General features: G+C 41.9%; 1 protein-coding gene across 1 annotated transcript; it reads right to left on the bottom strand.

Annotated features, from left to right (window-relative positions):
* Nucleotides 1-597: 597 nt before the first annotated feature.
* On the bottom strand, nt 598-19,324 carry LOC121626070 (mucin-19). Its single transcript, XM_041964428.1, has 42 exons — nt 19,276-19,324; nt 17,694-17,919; nt 16,955-17,084; nt 16,717-16,780; nt 16,301-16,383; nt 15,824-16,019; nt 15,594-15,719; nt 15,361-15,481; nt 15,121-15,256; nt 14,955-15,032; nt 14,330-14,399; nt 14,072-14,209; nt 13,793-13,942; nt 13,598-13,692; nt 13,376-13,508; nt 13,010-13,253; nt 12,758-12,798; nt 12,435-12,523; nt 11,472-11,626; nt 11,237-11,375; nt 10,980-11,084; nt 10,628-10,822; nt 10,361-10,433; nt 10,108-10,277; nt 9,794-9,950; nt 9,115-9,225; nt 8,770-8,911; nt 8,599-8,627; nt 8,241-8,281; nt 6,179-6,356; nt 5,185-5,426; nt 4,813-4,999; nt 3,712-3,940; nt 2,902-3,047; nt 2,698-2,767; nt 2,454-2,563; nt 2,254-2,285; nt 2,007-2,160; nt 1,877-1,914; nt 1,631-1,730; nt 946-1,054; nt 598-766 (listed from the first exon to the last, which is right to left on the bottom strand). The coding sequence occupies exons 1-42, from the start codon at nt 19,322-19,324 to the stop codon at nt 598-600; spliced, it is 5,250 nt and encodes a 1,749-aa protein (XP_041820362.1).
* Between the last annotated feature and the right edge of the window lie 1,756 nt (nt 19,325-21,080).

Below are 21,080 nucleotides of genomic sequence, written 5' to 3'. Positions count from 1 at the left end.
AAACTATTTTCTTGCTTATTTCTATTGATAAGAGTCACACACAAGTAAGTTTCCTTCCTTTCAAGAGACAGATACAGTATCTCAAACACTGCGCAAATAAAAACTACCTGCATGGCCAGATGGCACTATTGCGAAGCTATGTTTTTTTTGTAATTTGACTGTGTGTGCTCAAAGCCAGAGCAATGAGGCTGCCAGTAGGTACTCAGGATGAAAAGGTGTGAATAGAAAGAAGATGCATATCACAAACGTCGGTGATAAGTAAATGATTCAATTTATTTCTCTGGTAATTGCTTCAAATAATATAATATAATAATAATTTAAAAACAGATATATTTTACATACTTTGTGCATATTGTTTCATATTTTTACTGTGCAACATACTTTGACTTTTTCAGTACTTGTTTTTTTTTTTTTCTTTTCTCTTGCTATGTTTATCTTTATGCACAAAAATACCAAAGCAATTCCGTGCATGTGAAAACCTACTTGGCACTTCATTCTGATTTTGATTAATAATCAATTCCATTTGGATACATGAGATTTGGATTTGGAAATTGAATGGATACACTAGAGAACTGTGTGTTCTTGGCTCCGGTGTTTTCAGCGCAGCACGCCACAGGCTCTGCACTCACAGCCAGTGATATGCCTGTAGCTGTAGAGTCTGGTGGTGAGGTCCGAGCACTGCAGCGTCACGGATCTCCTCTCTGAGCTCCGCTCCCGACAGCATCGGCACTCCTGCTCCACCTGCAGGTCGCCGTGTAACACAACCCTGTTTGCAGTTGGCCGAGGGCCGTAGGGAGGAGGGGACAGAGGGATTGAGACCAGAGTTAAAATTCAGGAAAGTTTCTAATATTAAAACTTTTGTTGAGTTCACAGTAACCCTTAAAATGAGTTCATAGGCTGTGTTATAACCCTTGCTTTTGATCAGGGACAGGTATTTCTTCTCACCTGGGCTCAGACACACATTGGCCCTGACAAACGGGCATCTGCATCACAGTGGTACAGTTGTCTCTGTTAATGTTGATACTGGTCACCTTCGGAGCACAGCTGTGGTTACCTGGAGTCAGAGGAAATCCATACAGGAGGCAGCGTCATAAGTGTGAGGAAAACACCTCCAGAATTTGAGGATATTGTCCTCTTTACTGATTTTTGAAGGCAGGAGAGTCCCACATTAATTAACCTTTGATAGTTAAATTGCTGGAGCTAAAAAGTCCAAATTGTACAACTTTAAAGAAAGACAATGTGACAAAGTAAGCAGTTGTAAATTATGTCAGTGTTTTATTGATTTTGACTTAACTTACATGTAAAGCAGCAGTGTTGGTCGTCCCAAATTCTGTCCTCCTGGTAAATAAATCACAACAGCTCAAGGTCAGATTTTGTGTTCTGCGTATTCTTGTGTTTACCTATGGCTAGGTTCCAGTGTATGCACTTGTCACTTTCAATTTTTCATTCTATAATGTACCCCCTGCAGGAAAAAATGCTTTCTTTCCACACCCAAACAACGTGATTGAAAAACTTTTCTCTGTTCCAATTTAGATAAAACAACAGTTTAGCTGGTGGGAAATGCAGTAACACAAGAGTTATTACTGTGCAGTTGAAGGAACAGAGCAGACAGTGTGCAGTACCTCCTCACAGTTTTCTGTGGGACAGACTCTAGTCTCAGTCTGAATACCCTCTTTGTTGCAACTGAATGACATGCAGGGATGTGCGGCATCCTTCCATCTGTCTCCAACCTACACACAGAAAAAGATAGATATCAAGACAACACACTACACAGTACATTGATTCATGGTTAATCCATGCAAAATGCAAGTCAACTATCAGGGAGAAGAAACACTTGTCAAACACAGAAATTGTTATGAGATTAGACACTATGTACCTTGTATGTTTTTCCATGATAGCTGCACGTTTTGGTCACTGAAAAATAACAAGATGAGAGGAGGAAATGAAACTCCCTGAGATTGTATTGAAACCATTGTTTTCAAAAGTCATGAAGTGCCAGTGCTTACCGCAAATCTGATCACCACAGCAAGAGGAGTTCACCAAGACAGCGTTGGGGCTGCAGGTAGGAGGTGGCACAGGAGGTTTTGGAAAACACTCCTCCGTCCGAGTCTGGTTGTTACATGTGCACAGGTTACAGCCGGACTTCCACACGGCGCCAGGCTGGACGACAGGAGTAGAAATGCTATAAAAATCAAGACTTCAATCTAACGTCAGAGAGAGGACTATTTTTTCATTGATGAGACAAAGACTTACCAGTCTGGGCTCACCAAGTGGCCCTTTACAATCTGATGGATGAGAAAACAAACTGCATTAGCACTTTTTATGACGACATGTTACAATGGAGGCCTACAGCATGCATACTGCGTGTACTGTAATACAATGCATTGCACTAGATTTAAAACAAACTGTCTGGGTTTAAGTGTCAGCCTTATACTGCAAGCCATGTTACTCACAGGGACAGTCAGACACACAGGTGTTTGAGTGATTTCCTGCCCTGAACTGGCCACTGGGACAAAAGCAGCCTGTGCTGCTGCTCTCGAGGGAGGCTCCGGGGTAATGCATGCTGTACAGCCAAACCAGTAGAGAGACAGCAGTAATGGAAATCATGACAGGGGAACATTTTGTGTTTAACAGAGTGGGACACAAACATCACAACAAGTATAGGGATGCTATTTGGTGAGAGTAAACGTTACAAACCCTCCAAAGCAGAAGTCATCCAGCTTGACACTACATTCTTTGTAAACCAATCCTTTTGGACATGGCACATCTGAAACACGAGAAAGGACACTGCAGTTACTAATGTAAGCATCAGTCAGTTTGACATTTTAACCAGAGCATCATAATGAATACATACACACCCAAGACAACAGTTAGAAAAAGGATGAAAGGCACTGTACATACCACAGCTTCCATTAGCCAGCTTTCTCCAGTCAATACACAAACCGGCTTTCTTGCATTCCTCAGCAGCTTGCTCTAGCGAAGAGCAAGCACCATTTCTGCACGAATCAAACTCGCAGTTCTTCTTTTTAACGATCAGATCCACATACCTGCTGCAATTTGAAAAGACTCTGAGGAAACAGAATACATTTGATTTTTAGTCAATAGCTATGTAACGTACTGATATACGACATGCTATACAACAACTCAAAACATACACAGAGAGACTGATGGTCATCATAAAACTGAAAGGAACAGAAAACTAAGTATAGTGAAAACTTGTTTGCGAGGGTGGTAGTAAGTGGCTGCTGGAGTGCTATGCTCAGTTACTGGGTCACTAGTAACTTTAACTTGTAACTTGTAACTACAACTTGCCTGAGATACTAGTGATTGGACAAAATCACCAGGCAGCTGGAGTGGTGAAATAAAAGGTGGGTAAACTTTAAATGGCTGAACGATCCAATGTGAAGTCATGATAAACTCATAAAAAAGGTGAGTAAATCCTGTGCTGCATTTGAAAAAGGTGGATAAAATCTATCTATGTGCATTTACCCTCCACTGCATCCCAAATGAAATAGCTCCAATATAATGCATCGATTGATGGGGCCGTATGATGATAAGTTTATTTTTAAAAAGACAAAAAGTGGGGTAGCAAAACATTATCTTTCCTCCTAATAATGGAATACTGACCTCTACATTAGCCACATAGGTAGTTAAATAAAGAAAAAGTTCGTCTTTTGGGTCTGTGTGTGTGTTTGTGTGTGAGGAGCTTACGGGTGGTCTAGCAGCTCACACAGTAGGCTTGCAGGGCAGGGGGTGGTGGAAGTGGGTGCACTAGTGGGCGGTGGAGTGGGCCCGGTGGGGCAGGGCACATCCCCTGGCGCAGAAACACAAGCTGGCTTCAACGGGTCTGCGTACACCCAGTCATAGGCTGTCTTCTCACAGCACCTGTCGTCCTCCATCTGCCCTCCTTTACGGACACATGATCCAACACCACAAACACCTGGAGAGATGGAGAGGTGAGCTTTACAGAGGAGGATGTGTGCTCTGATGCCTAATACACGTTACAAACATATACATTCAAGTATCTTAGAAACAATTGGAAATGGAAAAAAATGGATCAGCACAATTTAGTACCTAAATATGCAACAGCTAAATGAGAAAAAGACTATCATGGTAACATTATATATCAAACTCATCTCATCAAGTAGATTTATTCATGCTACTCAGTTAGCGGGTTTTATTTTGTTTTTTTTAGGATTATCTAGTCTGAGAGGAGACAACTCAATTAAACCTGTACTAAAAATTTGATGTTAACATTGGATCAAAAGACCCAACTGTTCACAGGTTTTAGCAGCTTTTAGTACATTTTAATGGTTCTCTGACATTGCGGATGTTTCCAGCATAAACAGCAACCTCAAACAAGCTATCCATGCAAAATAATAGATTGCAGCTGGTGAGAAAAAAAAAATGCAACTATCAAGTTGAGGACTGGAGTTTAATTGACAAGTTGGCAAAAAAAAAAAAGAAAAACCCAGCTTGGATGCTCACTCTGTGTCTGCTGCTTGTGTAGTTAGGCAACTTTTACTCAAATGTGAACAAGCAAATTACATCACCGACGACATGTTTACTTGGGATTGTTGTTTCTTTCTGCCCTCCAGTGGTCAGAAATTGTTGAATGCAGCTTTAAACTGAGCATACTGTTTGGATAGCCCACAAGCTAACTGAAGAAAACGGCCCACATGTTCACAAGAATTTGTGAGATTAAGATGTTTCTTGCATCATCTGAAAATCCACTCTACACAAACATGCATCTAAAATGGGTGCACAGTACGCCTTTAACCACACTGTGGGCCATCCCTTTTGATTACCCACCACATTGTCCTTGGGTATTGTTGAGGAAATGCTCCATGGCCAGACTGACGACAAGGGTCCAAGACGGACTCAGGGATACATAAGACCGGACCTCTGGGAGGTGGATGGACACTATGTACCCCGTGGTCTCAAACCTCCACCCTTGCTCCTCATATGGTGGCACTATGGTCACATTGTTCAGGGTGGCCTAGGGCAGATTAGATCAGTATCAAGCTAACTGTCTCATCCTTTCAAGAGAGTATGGTAGCCTTGATTACTTTCAGCTTTGAAGGAAAAATATCCCTTATCATAGTAAAAGATTATCAGCATCTATTAGCTAAACAGTCAATATATAAGGCTGCAACTGTAAATAAATAGAAAGTTATGTCCTACCTGTACTGCAAACACATGTGGAATGATAGTGAGTGTAGCTGTATTGTTCTGATATTTCAGGATGATGCCCCTAGCACAAGAGCCTTGGAGGCCTGGCACACAGAGGAAGTTGTCCACAGCAATGGTCAGATAATGACGTGGTGACCGCTCCTCCACCAGGATGTAGGTGCATTCGTCCATGAAATCAAAAGCTACACCTTGGAAAGAGATGTAGTGGGGGTCCCCATATAGATCGCAGCGACCTGGAAATGGCATTGAAAAGGATGAGCGTAGATATAGGCCAATTCACCACTTTGGTCTAGACTAAAATATCTCAACAACTATTATTGGCTAGACTACCATGAAGCATTCTACAGACATTCATGTTCCTCACAGGGTTTATTGTAATAACCTTTTCCTCTCATGCCATCATCTGGTCAAACTTTTCATGTGCCCAATACTTGAAATCATTACTGTAAAACAATCCCATCAGCCTCAGCTGTACTATGTGGTTAATGATAATTATGAAAAGTTAGCATGCTAATTTTGTTTACGAGCCTTGGGGGGTGGGGGGTGGGTGTCTATGTTCGGAAGTTGTATGTTTGTTAATAGCAAACTGTAAAATAAAGTTGCGAAAAAAAAGTTTGCATGCTAACACACGAAACAAAGATGGTGACTGCAGAAAACATTGCCTGCTAAACGTCATCATGTTGACTTGTCGCTCTTAGCATGTCAGCATGTCGACATTAACACCACAGAGCCGCTAGCGTGGTGTTATAAGGACAAATTCAGTATGTAAGTGCAGACTGATTCAAGGAAACTGGGAGCAAGATGACATGAAGATGTTCTGTGGAGCAGCACGTTTTACTCTATATCAAAATAAAGTACCCTGCCTAACCACACAAAAAATCAGATAGATATGTAGAGGCAAATATTAAACTGTAACGATGGGAAAAGAGGGGGATAAATGAGAGCTAACAAGAGCAGTGGCAGAGGCAAACATGGATACACTTACAGTCACACTTCCATGTTTCGCAGCACCCATCAGACACTTTTGTGACCTGTTTTCTGGGACAGATGGGAATTGTAGGCTCTGGACAAACCACTGGGGTCAACTCTATCTTCTCATCTGTACAAGTCTTATTGAAGCAGTCCTCTGTCCATGAATCACCGCAACTCCAGCTCTTTTTCCTCTTCAGGTCTTTACACTCACACACTGTTGGTTGTGTGAACACAACAGCAGAGGACAGTGATTACAGACAAGACAAAAACATTGTATCACTGATTTAAGGAACCGACTGATAAGATTACTAACAAAACAGAGTAATGTGCAGAAGAAATGCATAGCACGCACCGGGAGGGGTGGTGAGTGTACTCGTTTCAGTTGTAGAAGCTGGTGGATTAGTCATTTTGGTCGAGGTTTCCGAGGTTACAGTAGTGGCTAATGTTGTTGTAGTCGTTGGTGTGGAGGTGCTGGAAAACACAGTGGACCAATTCCCTGTAGTCGTCAGAGGTGTAGAGGTGGTGGAGGGAGAGGTTGACCATGTTTCAGCCGTAGTTAAGGCAGTTGTAGTTGTTGGTGTAGAGGTTGTGGAAAGCACAGTTGTTTCAGTGGTGGCGGAAGTGGTTGTAGTTGTTGGTGTCGAGGTGGAAGAAAGCACAGTGGACCAATTTCCTGTTGTCGGTGATACATCTGTAATCGTCGTCAATGGTGTAGAGGTGGTGGTGGGTGCTGTTGACAATGTTTCGGCCGTAGTTATGGCAGTTGTAGTTGTTATTGTGGAGGTTGTAGAAAGCTCAGTCGTTTCAGTGGAGGCTGAAGAGGTTGTAGTTGTAGGTGTCGAGGTGGATGAAAGCACAGTGGACCAGTTTCCTGTTGTAGGTGATACGTCTGTAATCGTCGTCAATGGTGTAGAAGTGGCGGTGGGTGGTGTTGACCATGTTTCGGATGTAGTTATGGCAGTTGTAGTTGTTGGTGTAGAGGTTGTGGAAAGCTCAGTTGTTTCAGTGGTGGCTGAAGTGGTTGTAGTTGTTGGTGTCAAGGTGGAAGAAAGCACAGTGGACCAATTTCCTGTTGTCGGTGATACATCTGTAATCGTCGTCAATGGTGTAGAGGTGGTGGTGGGTGCTGTTGACAATGTTTCGGCCGTAGTTATGGCAGTTGTAGTTGTTATTGTGGAGGTTGAAGAAAGCTCAGTCGTTTCAGTGGAGGCTGAAGAGGTTGTAGTTGTAGGTGTCGAGGTGGATGAAAGCACAGTGGACCAGTTTCCTGTTGTAGGTGATACGTCTGTAATCGTCGTCAATGGTGTAGAAGTGGCGGTGGGTGGTGTTGACCATGTTTCGGATGTAGTTATGGCAGTTGTAGTTGTTGGTGTAGAGGTTGTGGAAAGCTCAGTTGTTTCAGTGGTGGCTGAAGTGGTTGTAGTTGTTGGTGTCAAGGTGGAAGAAAGCACAGTGGACCAATTTCCTGTTGTCGGTGATACATTTGTAATCGTCGTCAATGGTGTAGAGGTGGTGGTGGGTGCTGTTGACAATGTTTCGGCCGTAGTTATGGCAGTTGTAGTTGTTATTGTGGAGGTTGTAGAAAGCTCAGTCGTTTCAGTGGAGGCTGAAGAGGTTGTAGTTGTAGGTGTCGAGGTGGATGAAAGCACAGTGGACCAATTTCCTGTTGTAGGTGATACGTCTGTAATCGTCGTCAATGGTGTAGAAGTGGCGGTGGGTGGTGTTGACCATGTTTCGGATGTAGTTATGGCAGTTGTAGTTGTTGGTGTAGAGGTTGTGGAAAGCTCAGTTGTTTCAGTGGTGGCTGAAGTGGTTGTAGTTGTTGGTGTCGAGGTGGAAGAAAGCACAGTGGACCAGTTTCCTGTTGTAGGTGATACGTCTGTAATTGTTGTCAATGGTGTAGAGGTGGTGGTGGGTGCTGTTGACCATGTTTCGGCCGTAGTTATGGCAGTTGTAGTTGTTATTGTGGAGGTTGTAGAAAGCACAGTTGTTTCAGTGGTGGCTGAAGTGGTTGTAGTTGTAGGTGTAGAGGTGGATGAAAGCACAGTGGACCAGTTTCCTGTTGTAGGTGATACGTCTGTAATGGTCGTCAATGGTGTAGAAGTGGCGGTGGGTGCTCTTGACCATGTTTCGGCCGTAGTTGAGGCAGTTGTAGTTGCTGATGTAGAGGTCGTGACAAGCACAGTTGTTGCAGTGGTGGTAGCAGTTGTGGTGGAAGCAGTTGATGTAGGAGTGGTGGGAGGCATAGTTGTGGGTGGAGGCGCTGTTGGAGTAGAGGTGGAATAGAGGTCTGATGTTTTGAAAACATGCTCTGTGAAGGCACATACAGTACACTCTAAAACATTAAAAAAGCTAAATTTGCGTTATTGTGTTAGTGTTAATAGACACATGAAATAGTAAATGTAGTGGTAATTGAATATAATTCATACTTACGACACTTAATTGTTCCATTTTCACAGCGACTGACAAGGAAATGCAAGTTGTCAGTTGAACAAATATAGAAAAGTGCACAGTTTTTCATAGAATGTTTGTACATACACATAATGTACACATGTAGACATATATTTGTATGTTTGTATATGATCTAAAAGCAGTCCAACATACCACTTAATAGACTGTATCAGCACCACTGTCCCAGGCTTAATGACAGTGTCATTAAAATAGCAGGTGCAGTTTCTCAGTTTGGTGCATTCACCAGTATTTTCATCATAGTATGGTGCCTCCTTTGAACATCTGGGGTAGCAGCCTTCACCAAGAATAAACATCAAGTTTATTTAATGAGTGCAATTGGTTTTTGTAAGCATTAATTAAACCTTGACCTAGAAGAAGCATTCAATAGCTTCTAAATTGTACAGATTCTATGTTAAGGCCATGTTTGTTTATATACAAATGATGATTCATGATTAGGTTTAGTAGTTAGATTTGATACGACTGAGAAAGTTTGGCTACCTTCCAGCTTGTGAGTGAAGTCGTTGCCGTTGCCGCAGGTTAGCACCTCACCACAGGCTTCATAGTGCCAGCTGCACTGGCCCTGCTCGTTGTAGTAGTCACAGTAGACCGCTGTGGTTTAAATGATCACAGGTTAAGTGATTATAAAATGAGGTATAGTTCATGTTTTGCAGTAATAATTGACACACTTTTCATCATATAGATTGTAGGCTATATCGATTGCTTTATGTATGTCTTAAATAGTGCCAGCCCTCTGCATAATGACAACAAATATTTAAATATTAATAAGACATTTTATGACAAACTCCAACCTGACATGCCAGATGGTTTGTCACACAGAACAGTGAAGATCCTGCTGGATTTTTCAATGAAAAAATACTCCCCAGGCCTGCTATAACTGATGCTACAGCAGCATCTATGCTGACCTCTTTAGAAGTCGCCATTGTTGTTCTGGAAAGAACATTAACTCTCGCTGTTGACACAACTAAACCACATCTGCCTGTAGCTGGGAGCAGTTCCTCATAGGACACTGATTGGTCCAATCCACTGTGGTTCAGCTACTATACTATTCCAAAATGTAACTTTACTTTTCCCTCGCTGCTCACTGTCTGAAAAAAGATTGCTTCAAGAGTTAAGTTCAAACTAATGTTACTGGGGGGAAAACAGGATCGTAACTTACGACACAAATCAGGTGTTCTCCAGTTTACACACACATCCTGGTCACTGCAGGCCTCTGCGTAGGCTGCTACAGCTGTGCAGAAGCCCAGGAACTTCCCTTCAAACTCACAGGAGCAGGACTCCTGCACACAGGCATGGTAGTAGGGCTCTGGATCAACCTGAGAATTGTCGAGCATCCAGAACAGAGCATTAATTCACACTTTTAAGGGCTCTCTGGGAACGTCTATTAGGATAAACAGCAGATTCAGATAGTAATTGTGTAGTGCTGACTCTTACAAGTCTTTAGTTCATTAATGTAATATGTAAAATGCATACTTTTAAGTGGCAGTCTTTGAATGTGTCTCCTGTAAGGATCATACAGCGCCGTTGGGCCCAGGCGGAGCAGTAGGAGCTGCGTTCACACGGAAATACCTCAGTGGTCACATCAGAGCAAGGAGGTGTGGTGGCTTTCCAGCTGTTGCCAAACGCCAAGGGACTAGACAGTACTAAAAACAGACTGTTGGTGTTATTGAGACCACGATGACAAAAGTATTTTTGTTTCATTCAAGAAAAGAGAAAGCCTGTTCACCTGCTGAGTCACTTATCTGCAGGTCATTCATCTCATTGGAGTCAAAATTCCCACAGAGGCCACACACTCGGTTCTGCAGGAGAGATGATAAAGTTCCAAAATCACACTTAAATTTAAAGAGAAGGAATCTATCAGTGGTCAAGTCCAACACACAACGACTTTGGTTTAGCAGTCTCTACTATTTTTAATTTGAATGTAAGATTGAAGTGTGTATTCATGTGTCAAATTATATATAAATAACTATGTGATCCTCATCTCAAGACCCACCCTCCAGTGTGCATGCAGCTCTATGGTGATCCGGGTGTGTTTGTCCCAGATGAGAGTGATGCCTCTGCTCGGCACTGAGATTATGATGTAGAGTCCCACAGTGTGCGTGGAGTAAAGAGGATCTGCCTGCAGAGTCCAGCCGTCATGGTGGTGTCTGGTCACCTTCATGTCGCTCAGTGTCAGGGTGACTGAGCCCTTTTAGGACAGCACAGGTACAAATCATGGTATAAGACTATTTTTGTACAACAACGTATTGACTAATGGCATGGATATAAGTATGATGAAGACAATGAAGATAGATAGGTGTTCGTCTTAGTGGAGAAAAAAGGGAATCACAGAAACAGCCGTCCACCTGCAGGTCGAGGATGATGGAGCGAGAGCAGGTGAGAGCCTCGTCACAGCAGGGTACACTCTCCACTCTGACAGAGAAGGTGCCGTTTCTATTTCCACAATCATCCTGAAGTAAAAAGACCAGAGTTAAAAACGTATTGTTGTGAAAAATATGTATTTTTAAAAAGGGGTTTCTGGCTGATCCTTTGAAGGAAATGTGTTGGAGGCCGACAGAGTCTGAGCAAAGAAACATGAGAAGTGGATTTTGTTTTGTCTCACCTCTACAAGTGTATACTGACAGTGTCCATCAAAGCGGTACCATTTGGAGTCAAACGTCTGGTAGTGTCCATTTCCGTAAACTTGACACTTCTTAGGACAAGGCTTGTCTTTGCAGTGCCACTGACCCTGATCACAGACACTGTAAGATAGAGCGTAAGCCTTTTAGTCAGCCTGTGGCCTCTGTATCATGGCTTTGAATGAACAAGCAGTAAAGCGGCGCCAACGCTTGCATTACCAGGTTTTGCAGTTGGTTTTGACATGCTGTCCTGCACCGAATACTTTGCCGCTGTACACACAGGTGCAGTTGTCCAGAGAAACACAGTTTCCACGGTGATCCTCATACCGGTCATGTGGGCAGTAACAGCCACTATCACATTTCATACCGGCACCCTGGAAATAACACCAAAAGAAAATCTTTTGACTCAAAGACACATGTGACCTATCACAATAAAAGTTTTGGACTATGAATAAAGGTGAGGGATGCAGTTTACTGCCAGAAAATTTATGTAAAAATAAAATGACAGATTTCAGTAGCAGCTGCTCTCAATAGTGTTGCCAAAAGAAAAGCACCATCACCACAAAAATATGTTCCCTTAATTCTAATGAAATGATACATAGCTTATATTACTTATCATAACAGGTAGTTGGGACGCTGTGTGCAACATAAATTTAACAGATTGTGATCATTTGCTAACACTCTAACTCACAGTGCAAAGACAAAATGTTTTAATGTTTGACCTCATCGACTTCATTGATTTTTGTAAATATCTGCTTATGCTGAATTTGATGCAGCAACATGTTTCAAACAAGTTGGGACAGGAGCAACAAAAGACTGGGAAAGTTGTGGACTGCTCCAAAAACACCTGTTTGGATCATTCCACAGGTAAACAGGTTGACTGGTAACAGGTGAAAGTATCATGATTGGGTATGAAAGGAGCATCCTGGAAAGACTCAGTCGCTCACAAGCGAGGATGTAGCGAGGTTCACCACTTTGTGAACACATTATTGTAAAAAGGATGTTGCTACATGGGCTCAGTAACACTTCAGAAAACTGTTGTCAGTAAACACAGTTTGTTTACAAATGACTGAATTCTGTTTTTCATTTAAACTTTACACACAGTGTCCCAACTTTGTTATGTAGTATGTACAACGTACATACTACATAATGGCCAGCCACTGACATAAAATGATGACCTACCATTGGTCTGCTGAGACTGTCACAGGTTTTCTGAGCTGTGTTAACTGGATACTCAGCGCAATGTACACAAACCTTCCCATTTCTGCACCCTGATGCAAACAATCAATGAATACATAAAGCATTAGTGTTTTAATTAGATTTCAGACAGTTGGCACATTGTCAAGTTAGTCTTTTCTTTCTTTTTTCTTGGAAGCAGAGTCAAAATTCAGGTGAATTTCCACTATTAACAAATGAATTAAGTTGAAACAACAGAGCAAAGATAACAAAGGACGAGTATGGTTTTGATATGATTATGACAGAAATATAATATGGATAGTATTTACCACAATCCTTAGAACACTGCAGTTCTCCATTCTCACAGAAGCTGCAATAGGCACAATATTTGGTTTGAGATATAACACAACCATAAATGTAGACTAGCATTGTGAAAACATTAACAGCAGTGGGAAGATTTGGTTAGGGCAGACAGTGGGTAACAGCCTCAGTCACCAACAAAGTGAGCTACAAACTTAAAATGTTAAAATAAGTATTGTAAGTATTTTAAATGGCTGTGAATACTCGGATGGTCAGCTCACCACTGTCGTCCATCGATAACAATGGAGCCCGGTGGCGTTGTACCACCGTGGTAGTGACAAACACACTCTGCTTTTGGGGTACAGATGTGTCCTTGGTTCAGGTGAGTTCCCTCTGGACAGCCACAGCCCTCCACAGGAGCAGCATCCAGGCCACAGCGAGGGTCAGGGACAGACAGGGAACGGCATGTGCGGTTGCAGGCTTGCATGCTGTAGGAGAATTCTTGGTTCTTCTGACATTTCAGAGCTGTCAGACAACATTGTGATAGCATGAAATATACCTCTGCCAGCAGTGGAATTGATTTGACTTTTTTTCAGTGGATTGTAAAGTGGGAGGATGCAGACAGAATAAGTTAAAGCTGAACTCACTGCAGTTGGTAGCTTTCCTCCAGTCACCAACTGCAACACCCAGACTGCTGCAGGCTTTGGCATAGCTGCCCAGAGCAACGCACAAGCACTGCTGCAGACTGCTGCCACAGTTGCATGTTCTTTGGATACAAGCCTGGAAACAAAAACAAGCTGTATCTTAACAGGAGCCATCACAGACGATGCCAGTTGTAAGGATTTCATTTGGTGCAAAAGTCTCGTTACCGTGTGGTAGCGATCGGTTGGGATGTGACCATGGCACTTAGCAAATATCCCAGTTGGGTTGTTCAACACGGAGCATTTCTCATCAGCAAATATTTCTGCAAAAATACATATTGAGATAATGAAAGGTGTTTGCAAAACCATTTGGTAGTATCTTTCCTTGAATAATAAAAGCACATTGGTATCATTGATGGTTACCATTGTCTGCGTTGACGCAGGTGCTGGGTATGTTCACTCCACAAGCATCCACACTCCACGACTGAGCGAAAGGCTGAGCTGAGTTCTCGATGATGCCGCTGCTGGTGGTGAAGTCGTCTGTGGTGTCATTGTTGCTGTTGCCGCAAAGACCTGAAAGACAGACTGACTAGGATTAGGAGTCAGTCTGGAGCCCGCTTGAGAGCTCACGAAAGAACCAAAAGTCTGAATGGAAATGGATCCCAAAGGGGATCCCAGTGGCAATGTATCTGAGACCCTTACCTGAGATCATGCCAGTGTGGTTTGAGGGTGGTGCAAAGTACAGCTGGATTTCAGGAGACATCTGGACTTGGATCTTCATGCCAAAGGATGTGTGGACCTGGACATACATGGAAGACTGCCAGAAAACCAAAGCATGGTCTGACAGGTGACAGAGGTCGGTAAGTGATTGCTAAGCCATGGATCGACTACTAGGCTACCAGACATGTTCACATTAGGGAACATTTAATAGGTGCAATGGATATTTCCCATTGTTTTTACCAGACTGATGAAGTTCAGTGATCTCCTCCTCTCCAATTTTAACCATGTTCTGTGAAAACGTATACTTTTCCTGCAGGTCCAAAAAAGAAGTACATTGATGTACAGTGACTGTAAACGCCTCTTGCAGCCCAGTCACCAGTATACAATGTTGGCACTGCACATTTCTGCAAACCACACATTGTACATTTCATATTTATCACATCAAAGTTAGTACAATATGTATCAGAGTGACAGAGTTCATATTACCTGTACATGTATATTATCAGGGGATGGTGGTGTGACAGCAAGGCGAGACAACTGCCAAACTGCAGACTGCTGTTTGAGCCGTGTTTGTGGCGACATAATTGGGTATCTTAAGCCAAAACATGATCTTTTCCTAACCCTGACCCCCAAGTGTTTTTTCTGCCTAATCCCAAACGGATCTTAACCACAGCATTGTCACAACATGAAACTAAAAAACTGAAATGTAAAGAAAAATAAAGTTTGAACATAAAGAAAGGTAAAGTTTTAACTGAGGCTCGCAGTAACGTACAGGGCCAACATTTACTCTGGCGAGGGTTGACACTTGCTTGACATCTGTTTGATAGATTATATTGATTTAAATTCAACCAGCAAAGACCTGTACCTGAAAAAGCTGAAGAGTGACTGTTTTCAGAGAGGGCGCCTTTTCGAAATACTCAATTGTTATTGTCCAGTTGAGACCCTAAGAAATGTTTTTAAAAGAACAATTAGTATCATAAAAAAACAACATAAGTTAAATGTAAATGTCGTGGTAGTGGGGAAAAACTCACCTGTGAGGCCACATATGTACATTTACCAGGGACGACATATTGTTTGCCATCAACTGTTGTCACAAACTGCCCTTCAATGAGACATCTGGTGGGGCAGAAGTTTTCAGAGCATCGCCATTTCCCACTGTCACACGTACTGTGGAGAGAAATGACAATGGCATTTAAATTAGATTATATCCGCACCGTCTTCACATTCATCGATATTCCACAAGAATCGAAACAGTTTTTCCACCCGCTTACCATGATTGACACATGGTGCTGCGCGTGTCTCCAGTTGAGTAGCTCTTGCCAGCGAACACACAGGGGCAGCTGGACACACTCACACAGTGGAAGCCGTCTGCGCCGTCATTAAGCACCTTGCCTACAACACAAATTAGGAAACTGTTTATTATAAGGCTTTAGAAGGCTGAAGAGGTGCTAACGCAGCAGAGTCAGATAAGTGAAGAGCTAAATCATAGATTCAGAATGCTCACCCATTGGGCAGACACAGGAGCTGATGAGATCCTGGTTGGAGAATCTGGGGTTTGGGTTGGAGCAGCTGGGGACAAAGGCTGCACCTTGTTCTACATAAACCAGGTCTCCTGGACAAGTGGGTTTCACTGCGGACGCACAGCAAGTGTCCATCAAGTCTATGAACCGTGCCCAATACGCATATTTGGGCCAATTCGAAGAACTTTAAAATATAGATTCAGAGAGCACCTACCACAGCCGGTTACGGATCTCCATATGTTCCAGACGTAGCTGCTATTCCCACACTGCTGGACAACTTCGTTGAAGAAGGCGCAGCTGATGTATCTGCTCTTTTCATAGCCGTAAATGTTCTCTTCACAGAGTTGGATATAATGACTCGTCCTGGCTTGCAGACAATCCAAGGTGTAGGACAAGAACAGTCTGCATGCCTATAAATGTCACGAGAGAAAGCGCCTGAACATCTGGAATCTGGACATATTTTATGTGATTTGCATCTGTAAAAAAAAAAGTTGAAGTATGACATTCATGGCTCAGCGCTTTAGAAATGATAGAATATCATCTAAAGTTACCACTTTATAACTAAATAGTCAGTAGCATCAGTTAATTAATACCCTGTGCTTTTCTTTTCACCCCCAGAACGTACACACAGAGCAACGGTGCCAACAGCAGACTGGAAAACACAGTATCACCATGACAACTGTTAACTTACTTCATTAATAGTGAAGACTGGATCTCGGGTTTGACATGTGTCGTCAGCAAGCACGCTCTCCGTGATCAGCTGCCGTTTGTTGCCTAGTTTCAAAAGAATTGAACACAAAAAAAGCAAACCGGCCGCTTGTTTGTCTAGTTTCTGTCCCTTCTTTAACACTTCACGTGTTGTTATTGTACGCTGTGTCGTAGCTTTATGTATGCATTTTGAAAAGAGATTTACGAATAAAGTTATTATTATTATTATTAACTGTATGCATCAAGAAAATATGTGCATTCCTGTAATGACAGACAGCTTAACAAAAGTACATCAATTACATATAAAAATCATGTCTAGCTTGTCTAGCTCGTTACTGCAACTAAAGGAACCGCATACTGCACTAATCCTACTTCATTCCAACCACTTCCTTATCATACCTGAGATGTTGTATTTCCCACACAGTCCGGTCATGTCAGTGCTCAGCTCCTGCTCCAGCTCCACCTTAACAAGTTAAAAAAAATCTTTTGTTCAATTAGTTGTCTACAGTATCAAACTAGCTGTGAGGGTTTCCAGTTAACTTGGCTCTGTTGCACAGCATGCATTATGTGTGTATGTCTCCTGTGTCTGCTGCACGATGCCAACACAGAAGAATACGCAGCATCGGTGTCCTCTCACCCACACGGTGTCGATCCCTCCAGGCACATTGTGCCAGGTGACAGACAGAGGGAGCAGCGAGCTCCTCAGTTTAGTGTAGACGCCGTAGTGAAAGATGTGCTGGTAGGTGTGGTCGTATGGAAGGGACACACTGTCAACAAATAGACAAACACAAATATCAGATACAGATACAGTGAACAGAGGTTATCACAGTGGGTTGTAAAGACAAAGAAATACAGAATCATTTAATAACCCAAAGAAAGACAAAGAAATATATTTAGGTCCCATTACAAACTAGTGCAAAGTGTAAATCTTCTGCTCTGTAAAACAGGTCTGTCTTTTTACTTCTCATTGATCACAAGTCTTCTCACTTCCTCAGCTTTTTATTACACGGCCCACCACGCCCAAAAGTCACCTTGCAGATTGCAACAACTGTAACTTTCTGCCAGAGAGACAAACCATTAATAATGCTCAGCGTCCCAGAGTCAAAGCTAATGATCAACTAACATTGGCGACATTAAGAACGCATAAAACCGTCAACCACCTGTCCGTGTCGCTGAGTATAAATGCCATGTGAGTGAATGATTTGTGTCTTTGGGTAAAACACTGTTTTTATTCTATAATCTATGATCTGAACAAATACAGACTCAGAATGTGTGATCAGATCAAACTTTGCAAGGGTCCGTATTTGGTTTTCTGGGCGGATGCAGTTTCCCTGTAATGAAACGGTATGAGGGCAGGTTAGGAGTTGGACTTAAACCTTTTCTTCTCCACCAGGATGCTTCCATTCTGCAGAACAGTCCTGATTTTGTTGATGATGATCTCGACGTGGACCAGCAGCCCGCTGTCACCTCGCAGTGTGGTGATGTCACATTCCACCCGATTGTGGGTGAAGCGGGTGAGGGTGAACGGGCAGCTGGACCGCACGTAGAAGCTTGAACCGTTGAAAGGCTGAACGACCCCGCTGCCAAAAGTCCTGCAAGTGTCTGATCACCACAAAGGTCAACTCACTGATTAGACAATGACTGACGACATGACTGAAGTTAATAATGAAGCAATGATTCAATGATATTATTTTGTTATGTTGGATTTAGTATTTGAAATGCTACTGTCAAAATCTAATCTGTTGTTCTTCTTGCCAAAGGTGTAATCAGGAACATTTACTTTTCAATTGTCAATTAAAAACTCAAGATTGAAATCTAACAACTTTGAGATTTTTTATGAATAAACCACATAACCAATGATTATTTCAATATCTGTAAAAAGCAATCGGTAAAATGAAGTGATTGAGAATTATACTCACATTTCTGAGTTTCTGTTGTTGTGACCGGCTCCCCTGTCTTTAAAACTAGGAGAGAAATACAGTGTCAAAGTAAACATTACACTAATTAAAAATAATTCTGAATAATGAATGAGAATCCAAATACTTTGCATATAGCAGAAATATTATAGTTATACCAGATACACCAGTTGGTGAAAAGAATAAAATAAATAAAAATAGATGCATAAAGAAAAGATTATCATCAGTGGTGGAAGAAGTATTCGGTTCCTTCACTGAGGTAAAAATAGTGATACTGCAATATTAAATATTCTATTACAAGCAAAGGTCCTGCATTGAAAATGCCACTTAAGTAAAAGTACAAAAGTATTATTAGCTATATAACTATTAACTAATAACATTATTGGATTGTTATTACTGATGCTTGAATGTGAAAGAAGCATTTTAGTCTTGAGGTGGCTGTGGTGCAGTTTATTTCAACCTTGTTATGCACAGCTGAGTAGTTTAATTTACACTTATATTTCATAAGATTATATTTTTTCATGTAAACTCTTTTGTAACAGTTTGTAACAGGTAACCAAAACCATTTAATAAATGTGAGTACAAAACATTTATTTTTAAATTGTACTGTGGAAGCCTCATAAAGTAGCACAAAACAGAAATGCTTAAGTTCAAGCAGATCAAATTTGAACTTAATACACTTACTGATTAAACGTATTTTTTTTCACCACTCATTGCAACACTTATACACGGTACTCTTCCTACTTTAATCTGAAAAATGTGAGGACTCTTTCCCTGACTCAACCTCTGCAGTCAAAAACTTAAGAAATTAATCAATAACCTGAAAGCTGAACTAAAAACTGTGGAAACAACCATGAAAAACAGCAAATCACCTTAAAGCATCTTAATCTTTTTGCTTTTTACACTGCTAATATTCATTAGTCATTTTTGGTCACTTTTTTTTATCTACTACGATACTGAAGTAATTTGATTTTGTAATGTCCTTGTCCCTGGTCACTTTTGAATTCATACTCAAATGATGAAATGAATGGCTGCATGGTACCTGAGGCCAGTGAAAACCAGACAGCCAGCATCCATCGCTGTGAGATCATGCTGCCTGATGCTCCCTCGGTGCAGGAAAGCAGGTGAAGCCAGGTGGAGCAGCCCATTGCATTCCTTTATATGCAGTGTCCATACAGGCACGCACACACACACACACGCACACTCACACACAGATAAGTGTGTATGATATGGTCGAGACAACACACTACGCGCTCCTGGACGTGCACATTCACGCACACACACCTGAACTTATTTCACTGAAAACACCAGGAAACTAGAAATAGAAAAAAAAATCTGATTAAACATTAAACTAAATGGTAATAAAGCAGAAATCATTATGCAGTGCTGGAGTGGCAGCCTTATTCACAGCATATCCTGGTAATCGCGTTGCATTTACAGTTAAAGACATCTATTTCATGGTATAACAATGATCCACCTGGTAATTACTCCCGTGGGAAATTGCGAGTGCATGGTTGAAAGAGAGATCTTGATTAGAGAGTGGGCAGGATGGATGCACAAACACAGTCTGGAAGTTTCAACATCTAAACAAAAAGGAGAGTTTGAAACCTGAGCCTCCTCTTTCATTCCTTTAAACCTCCTGCTTCCTGCCAGAAATGCACACGCTTGATTGATATCTGCATCCCTAGCCTGACACATAATGGGTAAAAAATTATTGACCAAAGAGGGATGATGCTTACTTCTGGCAAACACTGGTGAACCAGATAATGCTTTGCCGGAGGACAAGTGGACAATGAGAAGGTGATAAACGAGGTGAGGGAAATGGCCTGGGTGCATGAACCAGGATGCAGTTAGTTATTTTTCTATTTGAGATCTGGGGGAAAGTACCACATGACGTTTAAAGATGTGTTCGGCAGCTACTCAGGTTTCTTTCTATGCAGAGATTATACTCAGAGCTGCAAATTGAGTCAAAATCAGTGAGGTGGTAAAAGGATTAAGAGGCTTATAAGCAGTCGGCAGGCTACAATAAGCCTGAGATCTTCACCCTGAACTCACCACCTGTCAGTGGGGATGTTAGGCTCTCATTAGTGTTCCTAGTTTGTGTAAATATTAGAACTGAGGAGTATGCATATGAGTGAACTGTAGCTATAAATGTAGCTAAACTGATTTCTCTAAATCATTGACCTCTTTAATCCTTTTTCACAGAAACTGAAGAAGATTTGCCAGTTAGCGCATTCATTTCATTGACCTTTCTGTGATTTACAGGTAAAAAGGGCCATCTGGACAAAAGTGATAAATTTCAGGGTTTTTTTTACACTGTTGTGACTTCAAGCTACATTAATAGATTTTTTTTGGTCACAAGGGACCCGAAGAACTCCAAACCAAGCTGACCAACACACAATCTTTGTATAAAATTGACTTAAAATGCTATGGCACGCTAGCAGGAAGTTACCTAGCGTTAGCATTACTTGCATTCAGACACGGAGCCACATTATCATGGATTTGGAGGTACAGTATGTGTCTGGACATTGATAAGTCCATTATTCACTCACCTCTTCACACCGGTTTGGTCTCAACAAATTCCTGAGAAAAAATATTTTAAGTGTGTCTTCTAGCTGCGAGCTATTCGACCTTCTTCACCAGCTAGCTAGCCGCTAACTTTGTCTGCCTGCTGTTTGGTGTAGGGCAGGTAGCACAGCGGGTTGGTCTGAGCCTTTTGGCTGAAAACAGCAGCCTGTTGTTGCTGGAAACATGATTAATAATGAAAGCAGACTGAGCGGTACAGTAAATGTACCATTAAACGGAAACAATGAGCTAAAATTGGCTAAAAAGTTCTGTGGAACTGCA

Source organism: Chelmon rostratus, chromosome 22, assembly GCF_017976325.1.
Source record: "Chelmon rostratus isolate fCheRos1 chromosome 22, fCheRos1.pri, whole genome shotgun sequence".
In the NCBI taxonomy this organism is placed as follows: domain Eukaryota; kingdom Metazoa; phylum Chordata; class Actinopteri; order Chaetodontiformes; family Chaetodontidae; genus Chelmon; species Chelmon rostratus.
The sequence above is the reverse complement of the archived record's forward strand: the minus strand, read 5'-3'. Positions and strand labels throughout refer to the sequence as shown.